The sequence below is a fragment of the Gracilinanus agilis genome, chromosome 5 (assembly GCF_016433145.1).
Source record: "Gracilinanus agilis isolate LMUSP501 chromosome 5, AgileGrace, whole genome shotgun sequence".
NCBI classification, from domain to species: Eukaryota; Metazoa; Chordata; class Mammalia; order Didelphimorphia; family Didelphidae; genus Gracilinanus; species Gracilinanus agilis.
This window is the reverse complement of record NC_058134.1, coordinates 231,904,943-231,926,854: the sequence shown is the minus strand read 5'-3', so window position 1 is coordinate 231,926,854 and position 21,912 is coordinate 231,904,943. Positions and strand designations below refer to the sequence as shown.

Genomic DNA, 21,912 nt, shown 5'->3' with positions numbered 1-21,912 from the left:
CACTTAAAACCACAATTCTGAGAAAGGGTTGACAGGCTACAACCAGACTGCCAAAGGAGTCCCTGACATAAAAAAGGTTGAAATCCTTTGCCTAGTATAATCTCTCCTGAGTTCTGCCTCTCTCTCTCTCTCTCTCTCTCTCTCTCTCTCTCTCTCTCTCTCTCTCTCTCTCTCTCTCTCTCTCTCTCTCATCAGCTTTCCTACTGAATTGAAGCAACTTAATGTGGTCCTTTCAATTTAGCATGAAATCAACCTTTAAGCAAGGAGGCTGATTTTAAAAGTGAAACTTTTCACTTTTTCTTCTTATTTTTTAAAACAAAATCCTCATTTTTGATATTAAATTTAAAAATGTGCAACGAGTGAATCATTCTTCAGATTTTATTTAAGGTGATGGTACAGGAAAAAAGTTTCATGTGAAATATTAATTGTAGGATTCAAACTGATTGGGAGTTACTTTAAAATATTTCTCTTCTAACTCAATTCAGCAAGTATTTTGTAAGTTTCTTTTGAGTGCCAAGATCTGGGAAAACAAAGACAAATACAGACCTCTCCCTGGCCTCAAGGAGCGCAGGTCTATGTGGGAGTAGGAGATGGGGTGGTTGTACAGCATCCACATAGATAAGTAAACATGCAGTAATTTCAGGAAGGAGAGAATACTCTATGGTCAGTGGGAAGGTATGGGAGAGGGGAGAGCTTTCACCTGGGTTGAATTTTGAAGTTAGGATTCTAAAGGAAAGCAGAGTACATTTCTGGCAGACATGGCAACATTTGTGAGGTACAGAGATTGGAGATGGAATGTTGAATTTTTAGGATTAGCAAGTGAATCAGTTTGGCTGGAACGGATGGCGGATGAATCAGGGCAAGGCAAAAAAATAAAACCACAAAAGCTTGGAAAATTCACTGGCGTCATAATGTGAAGGGTTTTAAATGCTCAGCTGAGCAGTTCATATTTTATCTTTGAACCAATAAGAAGCCTTTGAGTACTCTTGAGCACTAGAGTGGCGTTGTCTGATCTAGGTTGTAGAAAGATTATTTTGGCAGTTGTTCAATTCAATCATTTTTCAGTTATGTCTGACATTTTGGGGTTGTCCTGGAAAAGATACTGGAGAAATTTGCCATTTCCTTCTCCAACTCATTTTCCAGATAAAGAAACTGAGGCTAATAGGGGTAAGCGATTTGCCCAGGGTCACACACCTTTTGGTATCTGAGACCAGATTTGAACTCAGGACATTCTATCCACTGAGCTACTTAGCTGCCCATTTTATTTGTCTGTAAATCATTATTATGCCAGAAGAAAAGAAGAGAGATTTAAATACATGTTGTTAAGGACACCTAACTAATCCAACCTCTGTAGACCAAGAGGCACTTTAATCATTTAAAAAAAAATCACAAGCTCTTACCATTCTAAGAAATGAAGCAACAACAAGTTTGGCCCCCAAAATGTGTTCAGCTTTGAGTGTGTACCCAGGTAATTTTATTTAAAACTGGATTTATTTAAAGCCATCTTAGCAAACCATTAGCTTCCATTAGGCTATTATGATCAGGTCTTCTTTCCCAGCTACATAACATAACCCTCAATTTATTGAATGTAAAGCAAATTACTTTGTGTTTCTGGGCCTCAGTTTCTTCTTCCAGAAAAAGAAGGTGTTGAAATAAATAATTTCTAAAGATTTTGTAGGTCAAAATCCTGTACTCCTATGAACTAGACCAGTGGGATCAAAGTCAAAACAGAAATAGGAGCCATTAAACCATACATCCCTGTGAGCCACATAATGACCTCCAGAGAAAGAACTGATAAACAGAAACAAACAACACATATTTTTATATCTGCTTAGAACTTTCCATCAAATGATACCTTCTCAAGTGTGAGGAGGGGAGGCCAGGAGATACCTGAAAAATGTAATATAAAACCCCCCCAATAAATAAATACATATAATGATGCTTTGTTGTATTTTTATGAATTTGGTTAAATATTTCCATTTCCATTTTAATCTGGTTTGGGCTACACTTGGGAGTGTTGTAAGCCTCGGGATGCTTATGTTGGGCCCCTCTGTTCTAAGCCACCTTGACCACTTCAATAATCATCGCCATTGGATTTATTCCGGCTGTGGCTTTCTTCTTTTTTTCCAGCATCATGCAAAACACACTTCCATACTGGTCATTCATTGTTGTAAAAGCAAAGTCAAACATAATCAAAACCCTCAAATAAAACCAAAGACATACTGATAGGAAAGATGACTCCCAGGGGGCAGCTGGGTAGCTCAGTGGATTGAGAGCCAGGCCTAGAGACGGGAGGTCCTAGGTTCAAATCCGGCCTCAGACACTTCCCAGCTGTGTGACCCTGGGCAAGTCACTTGACCACCCATTGCCCACCCTTACCATTCTTCCGCCTATGAGCTAATACACAGAAGTAAAGGGTTAAAAAAAAAAAAACAACAAGATGACTCCCATAGTTCTTTCTCTGGAGGTGGATAGCATTCCCCATCAAAAGTCCTTCAGGATCACCCCAGATGGTTTGCTGAGGTTGGCTTTATTCTCAAATGTGTGGAAATCAGTTCTAGATTTAGAGACTAAGGATCTGAATTTAAATCCTTCCTTGGCCACTTACCACCTCTGTGACCTTGGGCAAATTACTTGAAATCTCTAGGCTACCATTTTGCCATACATAAAAGGAAGAGCTCTAAGATCTCTAAAGCTCCCTATCACCTTGGGTAAGTTACTATTCCTCTTTAGGCCTCAGATACCTTATCTTTAAAAGGAGGAGATTAGGTTTGATGGCCTCCAAATCTGTTATGTTATCCTATAAAGAATTCTGCATCTCCCATTTCATGTTTGCCAACAGATCAATGCTGGAACTTTTTTCCTTTGGGTAGTTTTCACTATTTGGAATGAATGTATACAGCGTGCTAAGAATAAATTTCGTTGTTGTTATTCAATCATTTCATTCACGTCTGACTTTTCATGACTCTAATTGGGGTTTTCTTAGCAGAGATGCTGGAGTGGTTTGCCATTTCCTTCTCCAGCTCATTTTACAGAGGAGGATCCGAGGCAGACAGGACCAAGGGGCTTAGTAGGGCCACGAGTGTCTAATGTCAGATTTGAACTTCGGTCAGTCTGACTCCTGGGCTGGCACTCTATCCACTGTGCCACTTAGTTTTCCCAGGTAGAACTTTATAGGTGGGGAAAATGTTAACATGATGATACAACCTCTCTTGGAGAAAGGCAAGAAAGATATCTATGAATTCTTCTGGCAGAAGAAAACATCCTATTGTTGACCCCTCACAAACCTAAAAACAGAAAATCATGGTGGTGGAAGGGATCTCTAAGGTCCAATACAAGGCCAAGTCCAAGTAGGGAATTCATCTGACTCTGAAACAAGCTTACTTACTGAGAGAAGCTTCACTAACGTTCTACTGCCTTATCATGGTAGAAGTGATCTAAGGTCCTTGCAGGCTATTAGTGGAGTATAAACTTGGGGAGGTCTTACCAGTCTGGAAAGGATCATTTATTCATCCATGCATGCATGCATCCATCCATTCATTCACTCACTCATTCATATAGTTGTAAATTTAGAGCTCAGAAGGGAGATGAAAGGCCACTAAATCCAGTCCCCTCGTTTGTACAAATGAGGACACTGAGGCTTGAGGAGGGCAAGGGGCTAACCAAAAGTCACCCAGGCAGTGAGTGCTTTGAAGACATGAGGGGTGATGGGCTTTTCATGTGCCTGCTGGGCCAGGACACGTTTAGTTAAGTTTGGAGAGGTCCATAATCATGGGATTAGTCAATGAGTCAATAAGCATTTATTCAGCATCTACCATGTGGCACGGGGCAACTCGGTGAGCAAGTGCTGGGCCTGAAGTCAGGAAGACTCATCTTCCAAGATCAGATCCAGCTCAGACACTGACTAGCTGTGTGATCCTGGGCAAGTCACTTAATTCTGTTTGCCTCAGTTTCCTCATCTGTAAAACCAACTAGAGAAGGACATGGAAAACCACTCAAGTATCTTTGGCCAGAAAACCTCAACCTGGGTTATGAAGAGTTGGATGCAACTGAAACAACCGAACAACAATGACAATAATGTCATCAACGTGCTATGAACTATTCCAAGTGCTTACATGGCGGAGAATGTTTTGGCCATGGCAGTTTCTGAAATTATACAAGCTCCGGCATCTGCCTCAGTGGAGGTACCGATACCAACGTGGATGTATGCTGACAGAAAGCAAGACCTTCCTGTTATCTCTGGGGGAAAAAAGAAAGACTTGGAAGGCTATTCTTATCCAAAGGTAAATGCCAGTTCCTGGAAGCTATGGAAAGCAATTACTTTGTCCTTAAATGACTAATGCTTCTGGGAACTATACCCTGATCTTACTCAGTATAATTATGTAGAATTATAATGACTGCCCTAATACCTGTTAAAGGTTAAGATTATGGGGGAGAGAGATTCAATTTGAAAACTTGAGCCACCATTTTGTTTCCAGATCTGTGGAACGAATCACAAATTGAACTATACTGAAGCATATTTTGGTGTATTAAGAGTGGGGGCTCTTAACCTTTTATGTGTCTCAGATCCCTTTAGTAGTTTGGTAAAGTCTGTGGGCTCCTCAGATTAATTTTTGTAAATGCATGAAACAAATTATGTTGGATTACAAAGGAAATCAATTATATTGAAATAGTTATCAAAATACTAAGGAAAAAAATTAATGGATCTCAATATAAGAACCCCTGCCTTCAGCATGTAAATAGGAAATGTCAGCTTGTCGAGTTGAAAGAAAAGTATACCTCCATTGGGTCAATTATCTTAACTTCAATTCTACCCAGATTCTATGCCCTTAATTTTGTACCTGAAAAGGCAAGTGTCTATAACCAGTCCATTGTAGTGGGCAGAGTAGTTGAGGATTTTTAATTTATTTTATAAACCTGCAGGGGCTCTCAGGTCTTTGTGAAATAATGGATTGGAAGGGGAGGCAGCTGTCAGAGCCCTTGGGCAATTCCTCATGCTGGGGAACACCAACCTTCCTTGTGGCTCTGCCAGCTGCCAAGGATAAAGTGGTTATTCCCCCCTGTGGTAGGCAGACCTGAGGATTATTTAAATATTGATGATGGCATTTGTTGGATTTGTCTTCAGTGACTTCTCTTCTCTCCCTTTTTTCTCCTTCTCCCTCTCTCTGCTCTTCTCCTCCAAAACAGTCTTGTGAGATGGGCAGGGTGTGATTAGGTTCAGAGGTTTCCAAAAACCAAGATTCTAGGATTAGAAGGACCATTGGGAATTACTGAGGCCAATCCTCTCATTTTACAGATAAGGAAGCCAAGGCCCAAATAAATGAATGCTTGTTGCCCAGGGTCATGCAGCTAAGAAGCATCATTCAACCTCAGGCCTTCTTATCATTATCCCTAGTGTTTCAGATGAGGGAAGTGAAACAAAGAAGTGTGACTTCTTGGAGGCCAATAAATATAACCAGTCAGTGACAAATCCAAGGTCATTAAACCTAGGAGGCTTCAAAGACCCTCTCCAGCTCTTAATCAAAAAACATCTCATGGGGGCAGCTGGGTAGCTCAGTGTAGTGAGAGTCAGGCCCAGAGACGGGAGGTCCTAGGTTCAAACCCGGCCTCAGCCACTTCGCAGCTGTGTGACCCTGGGCAAGTCACTTGACCCCCATTGCCCACCCTTACCACTCTTCCACCTATGAGACAATACACCGAAGTACAAGGGTTTAAAAAAAACATCTCATGTTCCCAAATTTCCTTCTCCCATCCCTTAGAGCTTCATGGTATCACCCACAAAAGATAAATTTCTCTGAGATTAAAAACAGAGGTAAGAGACTTCAATCTCCCTTGATTTCTAACTATGGCTTTTTCCTTTTGACCAGACACTTATTTATGAGAAACTAATCAACTAACCAATCAACAAGCCTTTGTAAAGCCCCTGACTAAGAGTCAGGCTCTGTTTGTTGACAAGACCCTCATTTTAAACAACTCATAAAGCAAATACTCTCATGGAGCAATGTTTTATAAAAAACATGAATTCTCAAAGAGACATCTATGGAGCCTGGCTCATGGGAGATGTCTGTTTATCACTGCAGGTGCTTTATCCAGGCTGGTTCTAACCCATTCTGATCACACCTTATCCTAACTGGCATCTTATCCACAGACACCGATTAGAGGGCTCATCTGGCTAACTCCCCGCTACTCCTCAGCAGGCAGTCTCTCTCAGAATTTAAGCTCCTGCTCTGGCTTTAGACTTCCAAACTTGGCCAAGGTCTTGACCAGTGTTTTCAGAGCTAATCAAAGGGATGGCATTTAATTCGCCTTTCTAGTTCTTCTTTTGGCTGAAAAAAAAAAGGAATAATAATTACACTTACCTCCTAGGGTTGTTGTGAAGATAAAATGAGATAAGATGCTTTGCAAATCTTAAAGTGCTATATAAATGCTGGCTATTATTGTTAGGACAGCTAGGTGGCACAGTGCATAGAATGCTGGGGCCTGGATTCAGGAAGACTCATCTTCCTGAGTTCAAGTCCTACCTAAGGCGCTAGCTGTGTGACCCTGGGTAAGTCATTTTACCCTGTTTGCTTCAGTTTCCTCATCTGTAAAATGAGCCGGAGAAGGACATGGTAAACCACTCCAAGTGTCTTTGCCAAGAAAAGTTGAAAAGATCAGGAAGAATCAGACATGATGGAAAATGACTCAACAATGACATTGTTGCTTTAATTATAATTAGTATAATGGAAATTGCTGTTAGATTCAGAGATTAAAGATCAGGACTGAAAGCCCAAACCTGCCACTTTCTACTCATGTTGGGTGGTGAGACTGGATCTTTGATTTCATTGGTACAGGGAACTCTCAAATGAGGAAATTCCTTTCCCTAATGCAGATCAGACTCTTAGTTCTCTGCCCTTCAGCTCTGAGAGGCAAAGTGACTGACTTTTTCTACAGCCACTGTTTCAGGTCTTCTAGTTTTGAGACCTGCTCTTTGCTCTCAACTACCACTGTCTTCTTGGAGAAATCACTTAAATTCTAGCCTCGGTTTCCCTATTTTTACAATGATGTGGTTGGAGCAGATAAAGTCTGTGATCTCATCTTGGCTCTTAATAGAGATATTCTTACCTTTGAGTCCAGTTTTGTAATAAAGAAATATCTGTTTGGGTTTGAGGATTTCCAGGTGAACCTCAGCACTCAGAAGTTTAAGTTTTCCCTTCCTCTCCTTTTCCCTCCCTCTCCCTCTTCTGTCTTCTTGTTCCTCTCTCCTCCATCTCCCTCTTCCGTATCCACCTCTCTCTGTCTCTCTGTCTCTCTCTGTCTGTCTCTCTGCCTCTCTCCCTTTCTCTCTCTCTCTGTCTCTCTCTCTCTCTCTCTCCTGTCTTCTTGTTCCTCCCTTCTATCTCTTTCTTCGCTATCCATCTTTCTCTCCCTGTGTCTATCTGTCTCCCTGTCCCAATCCCTTTCTCCCTTTCCCCCTCTTTCTCTCTGTCTCCTTTTCCCCCTACTCTAATTCCTCCTTCTCTCCTCTTCCCTTTCCCTTCTTCCCCTTCCCTTTTCTCTCTCATTTCTAGCTTTCTGTCTCTCTGTTTCTCTCCCATCCAAATACCCTCCTCCCTCCCTCTTTCTCTCAGGCACAGAACCTACTTGACTTCATCTGCATACAATATTTGTTTACTTAATTATCTGCCACTTAGCTGCTTTTCCTAGGGAAAGGCTTCTGCCTTGCCCTGAGAAGTGCCAGAAGAGATTTTTCAACCACCCCAAGGCTCTGACACCCGCCCAGAATAAAGAATAGACAATTCACTGGTTTCATTACCCTAGGAACTTAAAGGAAGCCACTTTTAATAGAAACAAAACTGAACACTACTCAACACAGCTGTAAGGAACATATGGAACTCATTACCCCTAGAGTGTGAAGAAGCAGAAAATACAAAAAGGGGTCCAAAAGGCCTTAAATTTATGGAGAACAGAACAATAATGTATAACCTTGGAGAATGTTAACATGGTATCATAGCTCTGGAGCAGGTCAGATGCCATCTTGTCCAACTCCCCTCACAATTTCCTCTTTTTAGGGATGAGGAAACTGAGGCCAAGGGAGTTTGTGTGGCTTGCCCAAGATCACAAAGCTTATCAAGCTGGTGCAGCTAGGTGACTGAGTGGATAGAGAGCCTGGAGACAGGAGATCTTGGGTTCAAATCTGACCTCAGATGCTTCCTAGCTGGGCGACTCTGGACAAGTCACTTAATACCAATCATCCAGCCCTTAATCCTCTTCTTCCTTGTAACTGATACTTAGTATTAATTCTAAGAAAGAAAATAAGAGCTTAAAAGAAAAAGTAAGTGGTAAAGCTGGGATATGAACTCAGCTCCTGATCCCATCACAGTGGCAGAGCCTAGATATGAACCTAGGATTTCTTTTTTTTTTTTTTTAACTCTTACCTTCCATCTTAGAATTAATACTGTGTATTGGTTCTAAGGCAGAAGAGAGGTAAGGGCTAGGTAATGGGGGTTAAGTGACTTGCCCAGGGGTTACATAGCTAATAAGTATCTGAGGTCAGATTTGAACCCAGGACCTTCCATCTCTGGACCTGGCTCTCAAACCACTGAGCGACTCAGTTGCCCATGAACCTAGGACTTCGGACTCCAAATTCAGTGCATTTCCTACTCAGTGATGGTTTGCCCACAAGTAGAATAGAATTAAATTTCCTCTCCTACAACATGAGGCCACTTCCAGTCCCAGTGTTCCAACAGATATCTAGTTGGCAGATCCATGGAAAGATAAGTGCTTCCCTCTGTTCCTTCTTCCCTCCTTAGCACACTAGGTAGCATCCCAGCCTTATAATCTGAAGGTCTTGAGTTTGGTCCTCACATGGGGCGTTTGCATCACTCAATACACATAGATATTGTTGGCCGGTAGTGGGGTGCTGTAGTAACGTGGGACATAAGCTTCCAAGCTCTCTGTCCACGTGGCACTAGCAGCACCCCACTATTGGTGGGCTATCTAGTGCGAATGACTCACCTCTCTTCCCCCTCTCTCCATCCCACTCCCCACATCGTAGGGATAGATATGGAGAAGACAAAGAGAGATGGCTACAAAGGGCTGAAATCTTTCTCAGTCTTTTTCCTCCAACGTGAGGCTGCCTAGAATCTCAGTTGGAAAATGGGAGACTCCTAGGCTGACCTGCTCCCAGCCTTCAGGGCAGCCATCCCTGAGGAGGGTCAGGGGAAAATACATCCTTTCAGGGGAGCTAACCTGGGGCTGTCCCTAAGGATTCTAGGATTGCTGCTGCTCCTGCCCCCTCTTCTTGTTCAGCCATTTCAGCTGATGTGACTCCTCCTGATCCCATTTGGGGTTTTCATGGAGAGCTTAGCCATTTCCTCCTCCAGCTCATTTTACAGATGAGGAAACTGAGGCCAAGAGGGATAAGTACCTTGCCCAGGGTCCCACAGCTAGTAAGTGTCCGAGGCTGGACTTGAACTCTTGAAGGTGAGTCTTCCTGACTCCAGACCCTGCAGCAGTCTAGGCATTGCGCCACCTAGCAGCTCTGAATTTGTGGGTCCCTGCAGGTCCCCTAAACCACCAGCGCAGGCATTTGGATTTTGACAGTAGCTGTATTAGGACCAACCCTGTGCTAACAGAACGCAGCTCAGCGGCGGGGTTTTATTCTGTTTTGCTCCCAGACACCAAAGATCACAGCCCAACTTTGCGAAGCACGAGTGACTCCCAACATGCCTGTCCTTCGGTGGGGAAGGCTGTTCTTGAGAAGACGCTGTAGGGAGACGCCTGAATGGGAGATGTGCACGTATCACGTAAGATACTCCCTCTAGCAGATGGTGGTGAATATAGCTAGGAGCCCCGAGCCAAGTTCCCAGCAGAGAGCTAGGATCCCTGCCAGGGGCAAGCCAAATAAAATAATGTAAAATAAAATAAAAAATTTAAATACAGTCTGGCTGAAAGGCAGGTTTTGTTTTCCTCTATTGCCATTCTGGCTTCTCCAGAAGATAACGAAATGACCTTGAGGCAGAGAGCGAGGAACCCAGGAAGTCACAGCTTTTATGGGAAGAGCCAGAAGCCCAGCGCAAGGACCGGTTCCCGACATCATGGCAGCAAATGAGATAAAACACCAAGATTTGGGTTTAAGTGGCTCTCCATAAAAGGGTCATTTTAATCAAATCTCCTAGAGCAGACATTACTCCTAGACTCCACATTATTCTGAGAAATTAGTCAGAAATAATACATATTATTCAACCATATTTTCATATTTGACATTTGGGATAGCTAATGACATCTGAACGGGGCGCTCAGGCTTTACGACAGAAATGGACTGGAATGGGAACTCTTGTGACCAATTTGGGGAAATGGCCATTTTTTAGCTTAAAGTTGATGAAGGCTTCTTTACCGTGGTCAGTATAGAACCATCCAAAATGGTGCAGTTACGCTCTAAGTGTTAATGCCAGTTATCTTCTTTCTCTCCATAGGATCATAAGATCTTTAAGATGCAAAGAGGTCAGCTAGGTCAAAACCTATTTTAAAACTATGAAACTATTTTACAGGGTCTCTGAGGAGTGTTTATCCAGTTTATACTTGGAGACCACTTGAGATAGGGAACTCACTACCTCTTAAGAAGATCCAGTGCATTCTGAGGATTATGATGTTAAGAAAATCCTCTTTATATTGGGCAGAAACTTGGCTCCTCCAACAGCTCTATGGGGCCATGGATGAAGTCTATTTGCTCTTCCGTAGGTGGCTAAAATTAGACATATGGTTTTTATCAATGTGCAGAACTCCCAGATGAGGAAACTCCTATCAGTACAGATTAAACTCCAACCTGTTTTGCAACCCTAAAATCTTTTTTCTTTAACCCTTACCTACCATCTTAGAACCAATATTGTGTGTTGGTTCCAAGGCAGAAGAGCAGTAAGTGCTAGGCAAGGGGGAGTTAAGTGACTTGTCCAGGCTCACACAACTATGAAGTATCTGTGGTCAGATTTGAACCAAGAACCTTCTGTCTCTAGGTCTGACTCTCTATTAATTGAGCCACCCAGCTGCTCTCATCCTAAAGTCTTAAAAAGTTGCCTAGGTCAGTAAGAGGTCAAGTGACTTGTCTAGAGTCATAAAATCACTAAATGTCAGAGGCAGGACTTCCTCTTGTGGAGGCTCGATTCACATTGTCTCTGGATATTTCATGGACAACCCTCCAAATATTAGAAACTGGCAATTGTATCTTCTCCTCCCATCCTTCTCCTTTCCTCTGTTCCTCTGATAGATCTTGAGATGAAGCTTTGTGTAATCAAATGTTAAAAATTGTCACAATGCTCAATCTAATGGATGACTTTCTTTTAAAAAAAAACCAACAACCCTTTAACTTCCATCTTAGAATCAATACAACTGGGTTTTACATGTGTCATTGATCCAGACCTATTTCTATATTATTAATATTTGCACTAGAGTGATCACTACATCCCCAATCATATACCCATTGACCCATGTGTTCAAGCAGTTGTTTTTCTTCTATGTTTCTGCTCCCACAGTTCTTTCTCTGGATGTGAATAGTGTTCTTTTGGAGTATACTTTCAAGACACGTCATGGCTGAATGGAAAGATGGAAAGATAGCTGATTTTGGAATAAAGAAGGCCTACGTTCAGCTCTTGTGACACAAAATGGATGAGTGACTCTGGACTGGTCATTTAATCTCTTAATGCCTTTATGACTAATAAGCTACATAACAGATGCCAGTCTACATTGAAGAAAGAATTTTCCTCACTGGGAGTTACCCAATAAAATTGCAGATTTATATCATACCTTCTTGGAAATTTCTATGTCCCTAGAAACGGAGTACTTGAGACATAAACACAAAAACTAAAATGGGGTGGGGGTGGGGAACAAAACATACTACTATTTCCAATTAAAACTCTTGTAGATTTACTGACATGTAGTTGATCTTGGCTTATCCACTGGTTTGAGTGCTATGCTAGAGGATGTTAACTAGCTTTCTAGTATTGATTATCCACTTTCTGTTCCCCAAAGGAGAAATAAAAGCCCCCAAAGAAATAAGACATCACTTCCTGGAAACAGTTTCTGGTGTAGTATCAATGAGATCCATCCCTTCTCCCAGACATGCCAGTTTAGATACATGACTAACGAAACCTAAAGACCATGTTAATCTCTTGAGTGGTAGCTTTCATCTTAGAGTCGAGAAGCAAGGATCAAAATGCAAATCTGTAGTTAATAATAATGATACTATCACTTTTATAAGAATAGATCTTTAAGCCACTGGGTAGACCAAAACCATTTCCTTAGGTAGGGATTTCCATGATTCTTGGAGGATATCTTTATGTAGTGTTAATTATCTCTTAAGTATTCTCTATCCCCTAAGACAGTGGTTCCCAAACTTTTTTGGCCTACTGCCCCCTTTCCAAAAAAAAATATTACTTGGCTCCCGGAAATTAAATTTTTGAAAATTTTAATAGCAATTAATAGGAAAGATAAGTGCACCTGTGGCCATCACCTTCCTCCTAGATTGCTGCAGCACCCACCAGGGGGCAGTGGCGCCCACTTTGGGAATCACTGCTCTAAGAGTTCCCTCTTTTTCTAACTTGTAGCCTTCAGTTAATGATGTCAAAACACTGCCGTTGGGGTTATGAAAAAATAAGAAAATGTAGGGCATGAATAGAAGAAAGATTTAAGTCCACAAAAGAGAAAGGAGATCCCCACAAAAATCTGTTTAAGTGTCCTTGAGAGTCATTATTCTAAAGTGGAATTCCATTCATCATAGGTTGCATGGTGGAGGATCGACTTACGTTAATTAGCTCCACCTCCCAGATTTTTTTCAGCAGGTCCATCGATGTGTAGCCGTTAATGAGGAAAGATTTGGTGTAGTCTCCCAGTTCAATGGAGTCCAGCCACTCCGCCACAGAGGTGGGATGGTAGCCATCATGGCCAATGGGCCTCATCTGGAATGAGATAAAAAAAATGTACTGTTAGTGCTAATTTTAACTGATAGTTTTGTGTTCTCAAAACAGGATGTGCAGTGCCATTTGAAAACGCATTTGATTTGAGCACCAGCTCTTTCTGGAGAAAAGAATCAGGATGCAAACAGAGATACTGTATGTATAGCCTCTTGAGAATTTATTCCTGTCAACCACACTAAACAAAATTGTTAATAATTTTCAAGTTGAATTCATTTTCTTTCTTTTTTTTTCTGAATTCATTTTCAAAGAAATGCACTTGAAGATTTCTAATTCAGTTTCTAAATCTACCCAGTCCCTTCGAAAGCATTAAATTTGTCAAATATCTCTGCTGGGGATGTTCTTGGTGAAGTGTAGGGGAGAAACTTCAGGATCTTAGGGTTGGAAAGGGTCTTAGAATTGATGTCAATTGAGCCAGAAGATGAAAGTTTGGATCCTGACTTTGCCACTTACTACCTGCGTGATCCTCGGTAGCTTGCAGCATCTCTATGAGTTTCAGCTTTCTTACTTATTAAATAAGTCATCTCAGCACCTTACAACCAGATGGACTGTGAAATTCTGAACCGATGGTCTTATGAACTATTGTTAAGTGACCTCCAAGGTCCCCTTTGTCTCTTGATAGATGGTTCTGAATGATTGTGATTTGGATTTAATGCCATTTGGAAGACAAAGGACTTTTGTCCCAAAGGAGAATGTCATTGTCTGGATCTACAAAATGGAGACACACTATGAAAAACATTAGTTTTTAAAGGTATATCTATGTATACACACACATATATCAATATATTAGCTTTTAAAGGGATATTTTAGCTGTATTAATTAATTTTTAACAATATGTATGATTATAACTAACTATGTAACTATAACTATATCTATCTATGTATTCATCTGTCAGTCTATCTATCTATCTATCTATCTATCTATCTACCTATCTATCTATTTATCCATCCATCCATCCATCCATCCATCCATCCATCCATCCATCCATCTATCCATCCATCTATCCATCTCTCTCACTGGTTCTCCATCTATGTATCTATCTATCTATATATACATATATATGTACATATATATAAATATAATATGAGAGTGACTCAAGGCTAGAGTGGCCAGCATGAGCTGGCTAAAGGAACAACACCCTGCCATGACAGGACCCATAGAGAAGACTGATGAGGGTTCAGAGACTATGTGTTCTGCAGACACTCTGCAGTATGTCAGACATTAATATAGAGCACACTGGCAGACAGCCTCCCATTTTCTGTCAGCTATATACAGAACATTTTTTACTTTCCGAGAACAAAGAAGTGTGACAGCAACATAATGCTTCTGAGCTTAAATTGGAGTGAGAAAGCAATTGAAGCCAGAGAAACTTCTGAGCTCAACATTTTGTGGGAATTATCCTTAAACTCTGATTTGAGGATTAATTTGAATTTGTGCTGAGGGGAATTATTTTATTTTTGGGATGGGGCAGATTTTATCACTTTGGTTACTGGGGAGGGCAGGTACCAGCTGATCACCTTTTAACATGAATCCCTTGATGAAATTCCCTTAGACCAGGCAAACTGAGCCATGAAGTCCTTCTTCTTAGAGATTCACATGTACAAACATAATTACATTGCTTTGCAGAGTAGCATAAAATAGAATCTTTTACATGGCCATATGTAATCATTTTGTGTTTAAAGAGGTTCTAGAAATAGTTATGAGAGTCCTAAAATGTTATGTATCTGGCAAGATTGCAATGGGGTGGGGAAAATGAGATGCCTTCTAGCTGGGATGCTGGGCATCCCCAGTGTAGTTATATACATGACTTTTCTGAGTATCAGGAGATTGGCATGAATATAGAGGTGTGTTAATAAGTGTTTAACAATCAGCCCTTGCCCCATGTACTCAGGATATGCTTTGAAGCTCAACTTGCATTATGAACAATTTCTCATCACTTTTAAAAATTGAGACTATCAATAAAACAATTAACCAAACCCTAACTTGCGGCATTTGCTGATTTCCAATGCATAAACCCCCACACTAAAAATTTAACAATTAATTCTAGAGCAAGTTTGAGCTGGTTCCAGCACACTCTTGTATGGATATGATACATTTATATATTTGTTTGTTTGTTTATTTATTTATAAAACCATCACGAAATCAATTTGAAGCATTCCAAGGCAGAAGAACAGTAAGAGCTAGGCAACTGGAATTAAATGACTTGCCTAGGGTCACACAACTAGAGTCTCAGGTTTTTTTTCAACCCCTTAACTTCTATGTATTGTCTCATAGGTGGAAGAGTGGTAAGGGTGGGCAATGGGGGTCAAGTGACTTGCCCAGGGTCACACAGCTGGGAAGTGTCTGAGGCCGGATTTGAACCCAGGACCTCCTGTCTCCAGGTCTGGCTCTCAATCCACTGAGCTATCTAGCTGCTCCCTACTCATATTTATTTTTAAAGTAATTGCATTGACTTGTCATTTCTTGGCATCCTTACTCTTTTCTCTATTCTTCCTTCCTGCTGGAGTTTCTCTTTCCTATCCTTTTATTTTTTATTTTTTGCTTCTCTTCTTCCCTCCTGTCCCAATATTCCTATTGATTTCCACCTACATGTAATGCTTTTAAAATGCTTATTGTTTTGAAGGGATAGTGGAGCCCTTTGTTCATGATTTTTAGCTATGTTTTTCATAAATATTTGGTAAATGTTCTTTTGATTTATTATGTAACCACTGCTGAGGAACAGACAAAACTCCTTGGCTCTTGGCACTTTCCTTAGAGGTAGAGCTTTATTACAACAAATGCCACATCTATCATGTTCCTCCAAGTCCATGAGTATGAGTGAATCACAATCCATTCACATGTTCTCATCCTTCATCATTCTTGTCCATGTCCTAAAATCCTAATGTAAAAATTCTCTCTCCAAGGGCTAGAGGATTGTTAAGTCTTTTAATGTTTTCTGGGATACCTGGGCAGCATTTGGGCTCCCTTTATTTTTATCATTTGAATTGTCTACCTACTACAGGAGGGGTGTCTTAATTTAGGATCTATGAACTTTCTATTTTATTATTTGGACAACTGTATTTCAAAGTAATGGATTTCCATGGTAATCCACTTCATTTAAGAATATTTTTGAGAAGGGTTCTATCAGGGATCCATGATATGAAAAAGATTAAGATCTCCATCTTCTAGATCCTTCCCTTTTTGGACCACTTTTCATGCTCTCACCCTGGACCAGGTCAAATAGTTGGCTCAGTGGATTGAGAGCCAGACTTAGAAATGGGACACTTACTAGCTTTGTGACCCTAGTTGAAACACCTAACCCTCTGCCTGGCTCTTACAACTTTTCTGCTTAGAACAAAGCACAGCATTGAATTTAAGAAGGAAAGTAGTGATTTAAAAATAAAAGCGATTGGTTTAACAATCCACACAGGAAAAACAAAATGGATGAAAAATATCTATTGCTCAGACTATCTATCTTTTGGTTTAGCGATATTATGGTGTCTCCTCATCTGTACATGTTTTCCCCACAATAGAATGTATGCTTCTATTTTACTTCTGACTTTATGTCCCAAGCTCTTTGCATAGAGCCCATTGCTTATCTGCCAGCCAAAGATGAAAATCAGAGAATCTTCAAAGATTGGAGTTTGTGTTCAAGGATATATAGTGTTTGTTCCCCCAGACAAGAGGCTGCTTATGTTGTCTGACTGCAAGAATCACACACATGGCATTGAAGAACTGACAACAGTCTTTATTTATATTAAATCTGCTTATTTGGTTTGACATTTAAGCCCCTCACAATCTGGCTCCAGGCTACCTTTCTAGATGGATTACATATTTCTCTATCTCTGTTCTGCATCCTCTGTTCTTGCCAAATTGGCCTCCTTGCTATTTCCTGTATTGTTATCCCATCTCCCATGAGTCTTTCCTTCAGTAGGCTAAACATCCTAATTGTCTTCAATATGGCATAGTCTTGGAGCCCTTCCTTATCCTGGTTACCCTTCTGGGGACACTGTGGCTTATCAATCTTTTTCTTAAAATATAGAGCCCAGAGCTGAACATAGTACTGCAGCTGTGGGTAGATCAGGGCAGAATGCCCTTTGTTTAAATCCTATGCCTCTCTTAAATTAGTTTTTTTTTTGGCCAGTAGATCATATCATTGACTCATATTTGAATTGCAGTATGTTAAACCCTCTAAATGTTCTTTACGTAAAGTGCTATATAAAAATGATATGTGTAAAACACATTACAAATATTATAGCATCGTATAGAGTGAGACCTATTGTTATTATTATTATTATTATTATTAATATCTACATTTGAATCTCCCTCAGACATTTGCTGGCTGTATGGGTACTGGGCGAGTCACTTTTCCTCTCTGGAACTCAGTTTTCTTATCTGCAAAATGGGGGAGTTGGATTGGATGACCTGAAGACTCTTCTACGTCCTATGATCCCATGATCTCTACTTATTTCACTTTGTCCTTGCAAAGTTGAGTTTTTGGAACCCAAGTATAAGATATTATGTTCATCCTTAATAAATTTCATGTTATTAGATATTGGCATTATTATTATTATTAATAGATATTGGCACTTTTGAGAACTTGTGGTTTGGAAATTGCTATTAGTAAAAGAGGGAGAGAGAGTATTTTTTTTACAACCTGGTCTCATTTTGTATAGCTCAGGTTTGCTTAACACCAATAGGAACCCTCTGAGAGATTAAGGCGAAAGTGGGTCTTTGGAGCTTTTTGTCTTATTAGAGATGATCTAGAGAGGAAGGGGAGTGAGGGCACAGACAAGAGCAGCAGAGGATACAGGTCAAAACTTTTCTTCCAAGTCTTATAGCTCAGTGTTGACAATTGGATCATAGCTGGAACATTCTTTAAATGAGCTTAATGATCTACATGGGCAGATAGATAATATAATGGATAGAGTGCCAGGAGTTAGGAAGAGTTGGCTATGTGACTCTGGGCCAGTCTCTTAACCTTTTTTGCCTCAATTTCCTCAGCTGTTAAATGAGCTGGGTAGGGGTGCAGCTATGTGGCTCAATGGATTGAAAGCCAGCCCTAGAGATGGGAGCTCTTAGGTTCAAATAGGGCGGCAGACACTTCCTGGTTGTGTGATTCTGCACAAGTCCTTAATCCCAATTGCCTACCCTTTACTGCTCTTCAGCCTTTGAACTGATACTCAGTATTGATTCTAAGGTGGAAGGCAAAGGTTTAAAAGAAAATGAGCTGGAGAAGGAAGGTGAGAGAAGGCAAATCACTTTATCTTTGCCAAGAAAACCTCCCAAGGCAGCACAAAGAGTCAGATGCAACTGAAACAACTAAAAAACAACAGTGATCTATAGTTTGCTTGGCAGGTGACCATTCAGTGACTGTTCTGGGAAGAACAGATTTAGTTAGGAGAAGACTCAGTTGCATAAATGTGCTGCATGTCTTTGCTTGTTCATAAATGACCTCAATAACTCCAATGGCTAAATTTTCCATCAAGAAGAAAATTCTGTTAAGCATTTAAAACTCCTTCTGACCTGGCCCCAAATCACATTCTCAATATTCTTATACTTTACTCTTTACAAAAGACTCTCTTGCTTTGGGATCTTGAATGAGTCATCTCTCTTATCTCCAGGTTTCTCAGACTTTTCACTGGCTGTCTCCCATTCCTAGAATGCTCTTAATCCTTCTCACTGCCTTTTTGTCTTCCCTCAAACCTCAGTTCAGATGTTATCTTCCTTTGTTCCACTCAATGAAAGTGCCTTCCCTCTGAGATTGTTTCCAATTTACCCTGTTGTTCATACATAATTGTAAGCAAGTTGTCTCCCTACTTAGAATGTGAGCTTCTTGAAGGCAAGGACTCTTTTGGCCTTCCTTGATATCTTCAGAGCTTAGTCCAGTGCTTGGCACATAGTTGGCACTTGATAAATGGTAGGTGATGATTATATCTATTTTAGGTTCTATGAGGATGGTGTAATGGAAACAATGATGGAATTGGAATCCAAAGATTCAGACCTGAATTCTGACCCTGTCACTTGCTGGGTGTGTGACCTTGGGAGCAAGATGATTATCCTTTTTGGACTTCCATTTAATCATGTGTAAATGAAATATTTGGACTAAATGACTTTTAAAGTCTCTTTAAGCTCTAAAATCAACGTTATTCCAAGATGTCCATATGACAGAAAACAACTGTCTGGTCTCATGTAAGAAATAAAATTAATGTAGAAGGATAGATTTAAAAATATTAGGGTATTAAAAGATTTATTGGTAGCCATTAGAAAAATGAAGCCACGGGCCATCTTAAGAGTCAATTTGAAAGAATTGCCATTACCTCCACCACCATTCTGCTTCAGCCAGAAAAAAGAAGTGCCAATCCTGGCACTTCCTTTTTATTCTTCTCTCTATGTTCTTATGCTTCCTGTCTATGTGATTATGCAAGTCAGGAATCATGGGAAATGTAGTTTGAAAGACCCCTAAACTTTTAGATCAGAGACCTCAAAATTTCAATTACACACTCAACAGGCCTAAAGCAACATTTTCAACAGTGAAGAGTATGGAAAGTACTCTTTGAGAAAAGATGGGATGGGAAGAAATTAAAGAGGAAATACTGGGGGCAGCTGGGTAGCTCAGCGGAGTGAGAGTCAGTCCTAGAGAAGGGAGGTCCTAGGTTCAAACTCGGCCTCAGCCACTTCCCAGCTGTGTGACCCTGGGCAAGTCACTTGACCCCCATTGCCCACCCTTACCACTCTTCCACCTATGAGACAGTACAAGGGTTTAAAAAAAAAGAGGAAATACTGAAGAAGATGGGAAGGAGAAGTTTGGAATACTGATACAAGTGATTCTGGAGAGAAACTTTATCACTTTATAGAGTAATTCACTTCCCTGATTTCCATCTCTCCCTTTTCTATCTACTTGATTAGGGTTGAATTAATATTCCTAAAAGAGGTCTGGTCATAGATACTGCTTAGAGATCTCTGATGATTCCCTTTTACCTTTAGAATGAAATACAAACTCCCCAGCTTAGTTTTCATAGCCCTCTATAATCTGCTTTCAAGGTAACTCTTCCTATTTCTTTTCTTTTAAAATGTATTTGTTTGTTTTTTACATTAAAATATCTAGCTAACTCTTTCCCTTCCTCTCCTCTCCCCTTAAGAAAAAGCATCATTTTACAAAATATATATATATACATATATATATGTATATATATACACATATAAAACTATATTTTGATTATTTCTATTTATTGGTTCTTTCTCTGGGGGGGTGGACATGCACAAGTTATATAATGTTCTCTTGGTTCTACTTGTTTCACTCTCTATAATTTCATCTCTATAACTTTATCTATGTTTTAAAAAATTAACCTGCTCATTTCTTATAGTACAGTAGTATTCTATCACAATCATATGCCGCAAGTTGTTTGGCCATTCCCCGATTGATAGGCATCCCTTTAATGTAGGTTTTTGCCACCACAAAGAGAGCTTCTTTAAATATTTTAGAACATATCACTATTAGGACTATTTCCAAAGGTGATGAGAGGGGAGCCAAGATGGCAAAGTAGAGCAGAAAAGCTCAAAGTCATCATGAGAATCTCCTCCAACCAGTATTAAAATAACGCCACAAAATGAATACAGGAATGAAAGAACCAACAAGGAGACAGAGTGAAACAACTTTCAAGAAAAGAAAAACCTAAAAGGTAGGCAGAGAACATCTAGCACATTGGGGTGAGATGGGAGCACAGTCAGCAGGAAGCTATAGCAAGAAGTGAAGAGCAAGCCAAGAACAAGCCACAAACCCTCACCCCACTTGCTGTCCCAGTTTCAGAACCTCTGTGCTGAAGTGGGCTGATCTGTGTGGGACCAGAGTGAATCCAGGAGTCCCAGTCTGGGCCTGTGGCAAGGACATAGATCCCAGTTTAGGGTACTTGGTAGACCCAAGGGGGTCCTGATCTTCTTTCCAAAAGCTCAGGGCAGAGACCCAGGACAGGGTGATGAAGCATACAGTAAGACCAAAAACTTACACCTTAGCCTGAGGCTAGAATTTGAGTAGTCCCTGACCCAATGGAGCTCAGAGTGAGACAAAAAGCTTATGCCCAAGCCTGAGACAAGACTTTAAGCTATCAACATTTCAAGGGTTAATTGAATCAGCAGTGGGAGGTGGCCTTCAGAGTCCCCATCCTCAGGCCATCATAACATTGTGGAAGAACTAAAACTTGAAGAAACCCAGAAATAAAGCTAAGGGTAGTGTCAAGGAAGGCCTGGAGTTTAAGAGGGTACCCTGACCTTCCAGAGAACAGAACCTACCTATAAATAGATAGAAAAAAATGAATAGACAACAAAAAAAGCACCTAACTATAAAAAAATTTTATGGAGACAAAGAGCAAGGTACAATCACAGAAGGGGAAAGGGAAAGCAAAGGAAACACATGCAAAGTACAAAAGAAAAATATGATTGGGCACAGGTTCTGGAAGAGCTCAAAAAGGACTTCAGAAACCAATTAAGAAAGGCAGAGGAAAAGTGGGAAAGAGAAATGAAAGCAATGCAAAAGGAAATGGACCAAATGAAAAAGAAGACCCAAAAGCTGACAGAGGAAAATCAGGCCTTAAAAATCAGAATTGAGCAACCAGAAACTAATGATTTCATGAGACATCAAGAAATAATAAAAAATCAAAAGAATGAAAAAACAGAATAAAACATGAAGTATCTCAATGAAAAAACATCTAACCTGGAAAATAGATTCAAGAGAAACAATTTAAGAAGAATTATTGGACTACCTGAAAGCTATGCTGAAAAAAAACAACCTGGCTATCAAAATACAAGAAATTATCATAGAAAATTGCCCAGATATTCTTGAACAAGAAAATAAAATAGAAATAGAAAGAATTCACAGATCATCTCCAGAAAGAAATCTTCAAATGACAACTTCCAGGAATATAATAGCTAAACTTAAGATCCCATAAGCCAAGGAGAAAATACTTCAAGTAGCCAGAAAGAAACAATT

The 21,912-nt window shown here is 40.3% G+C and overlaps 1 protein-coding gene across 1 annotated transcript in view; it reads right to left on the bottom strand.

The window, feature by feature from the left end:
• ANKS1B (ankyrin repeat and sterile alpha motif domain containing 1B) overlaps positions 1-21,912 on the bottom strand; it is a 1,330,035-nt gene that overhangs the window by 341,664 nt on the left and 966,459 nt on the right. Inside the window, exon 18 of the mRNA XM_044679159.1 lies at positions 12,780-12,932. Within this exon, the coding sequence (XP_044535094.1) occupies positions 12,780-12,932 (153 nt within the window). The remainder of the gene's footprint in view (positions 1-12,779; positions 12,933-21,912) is intronic.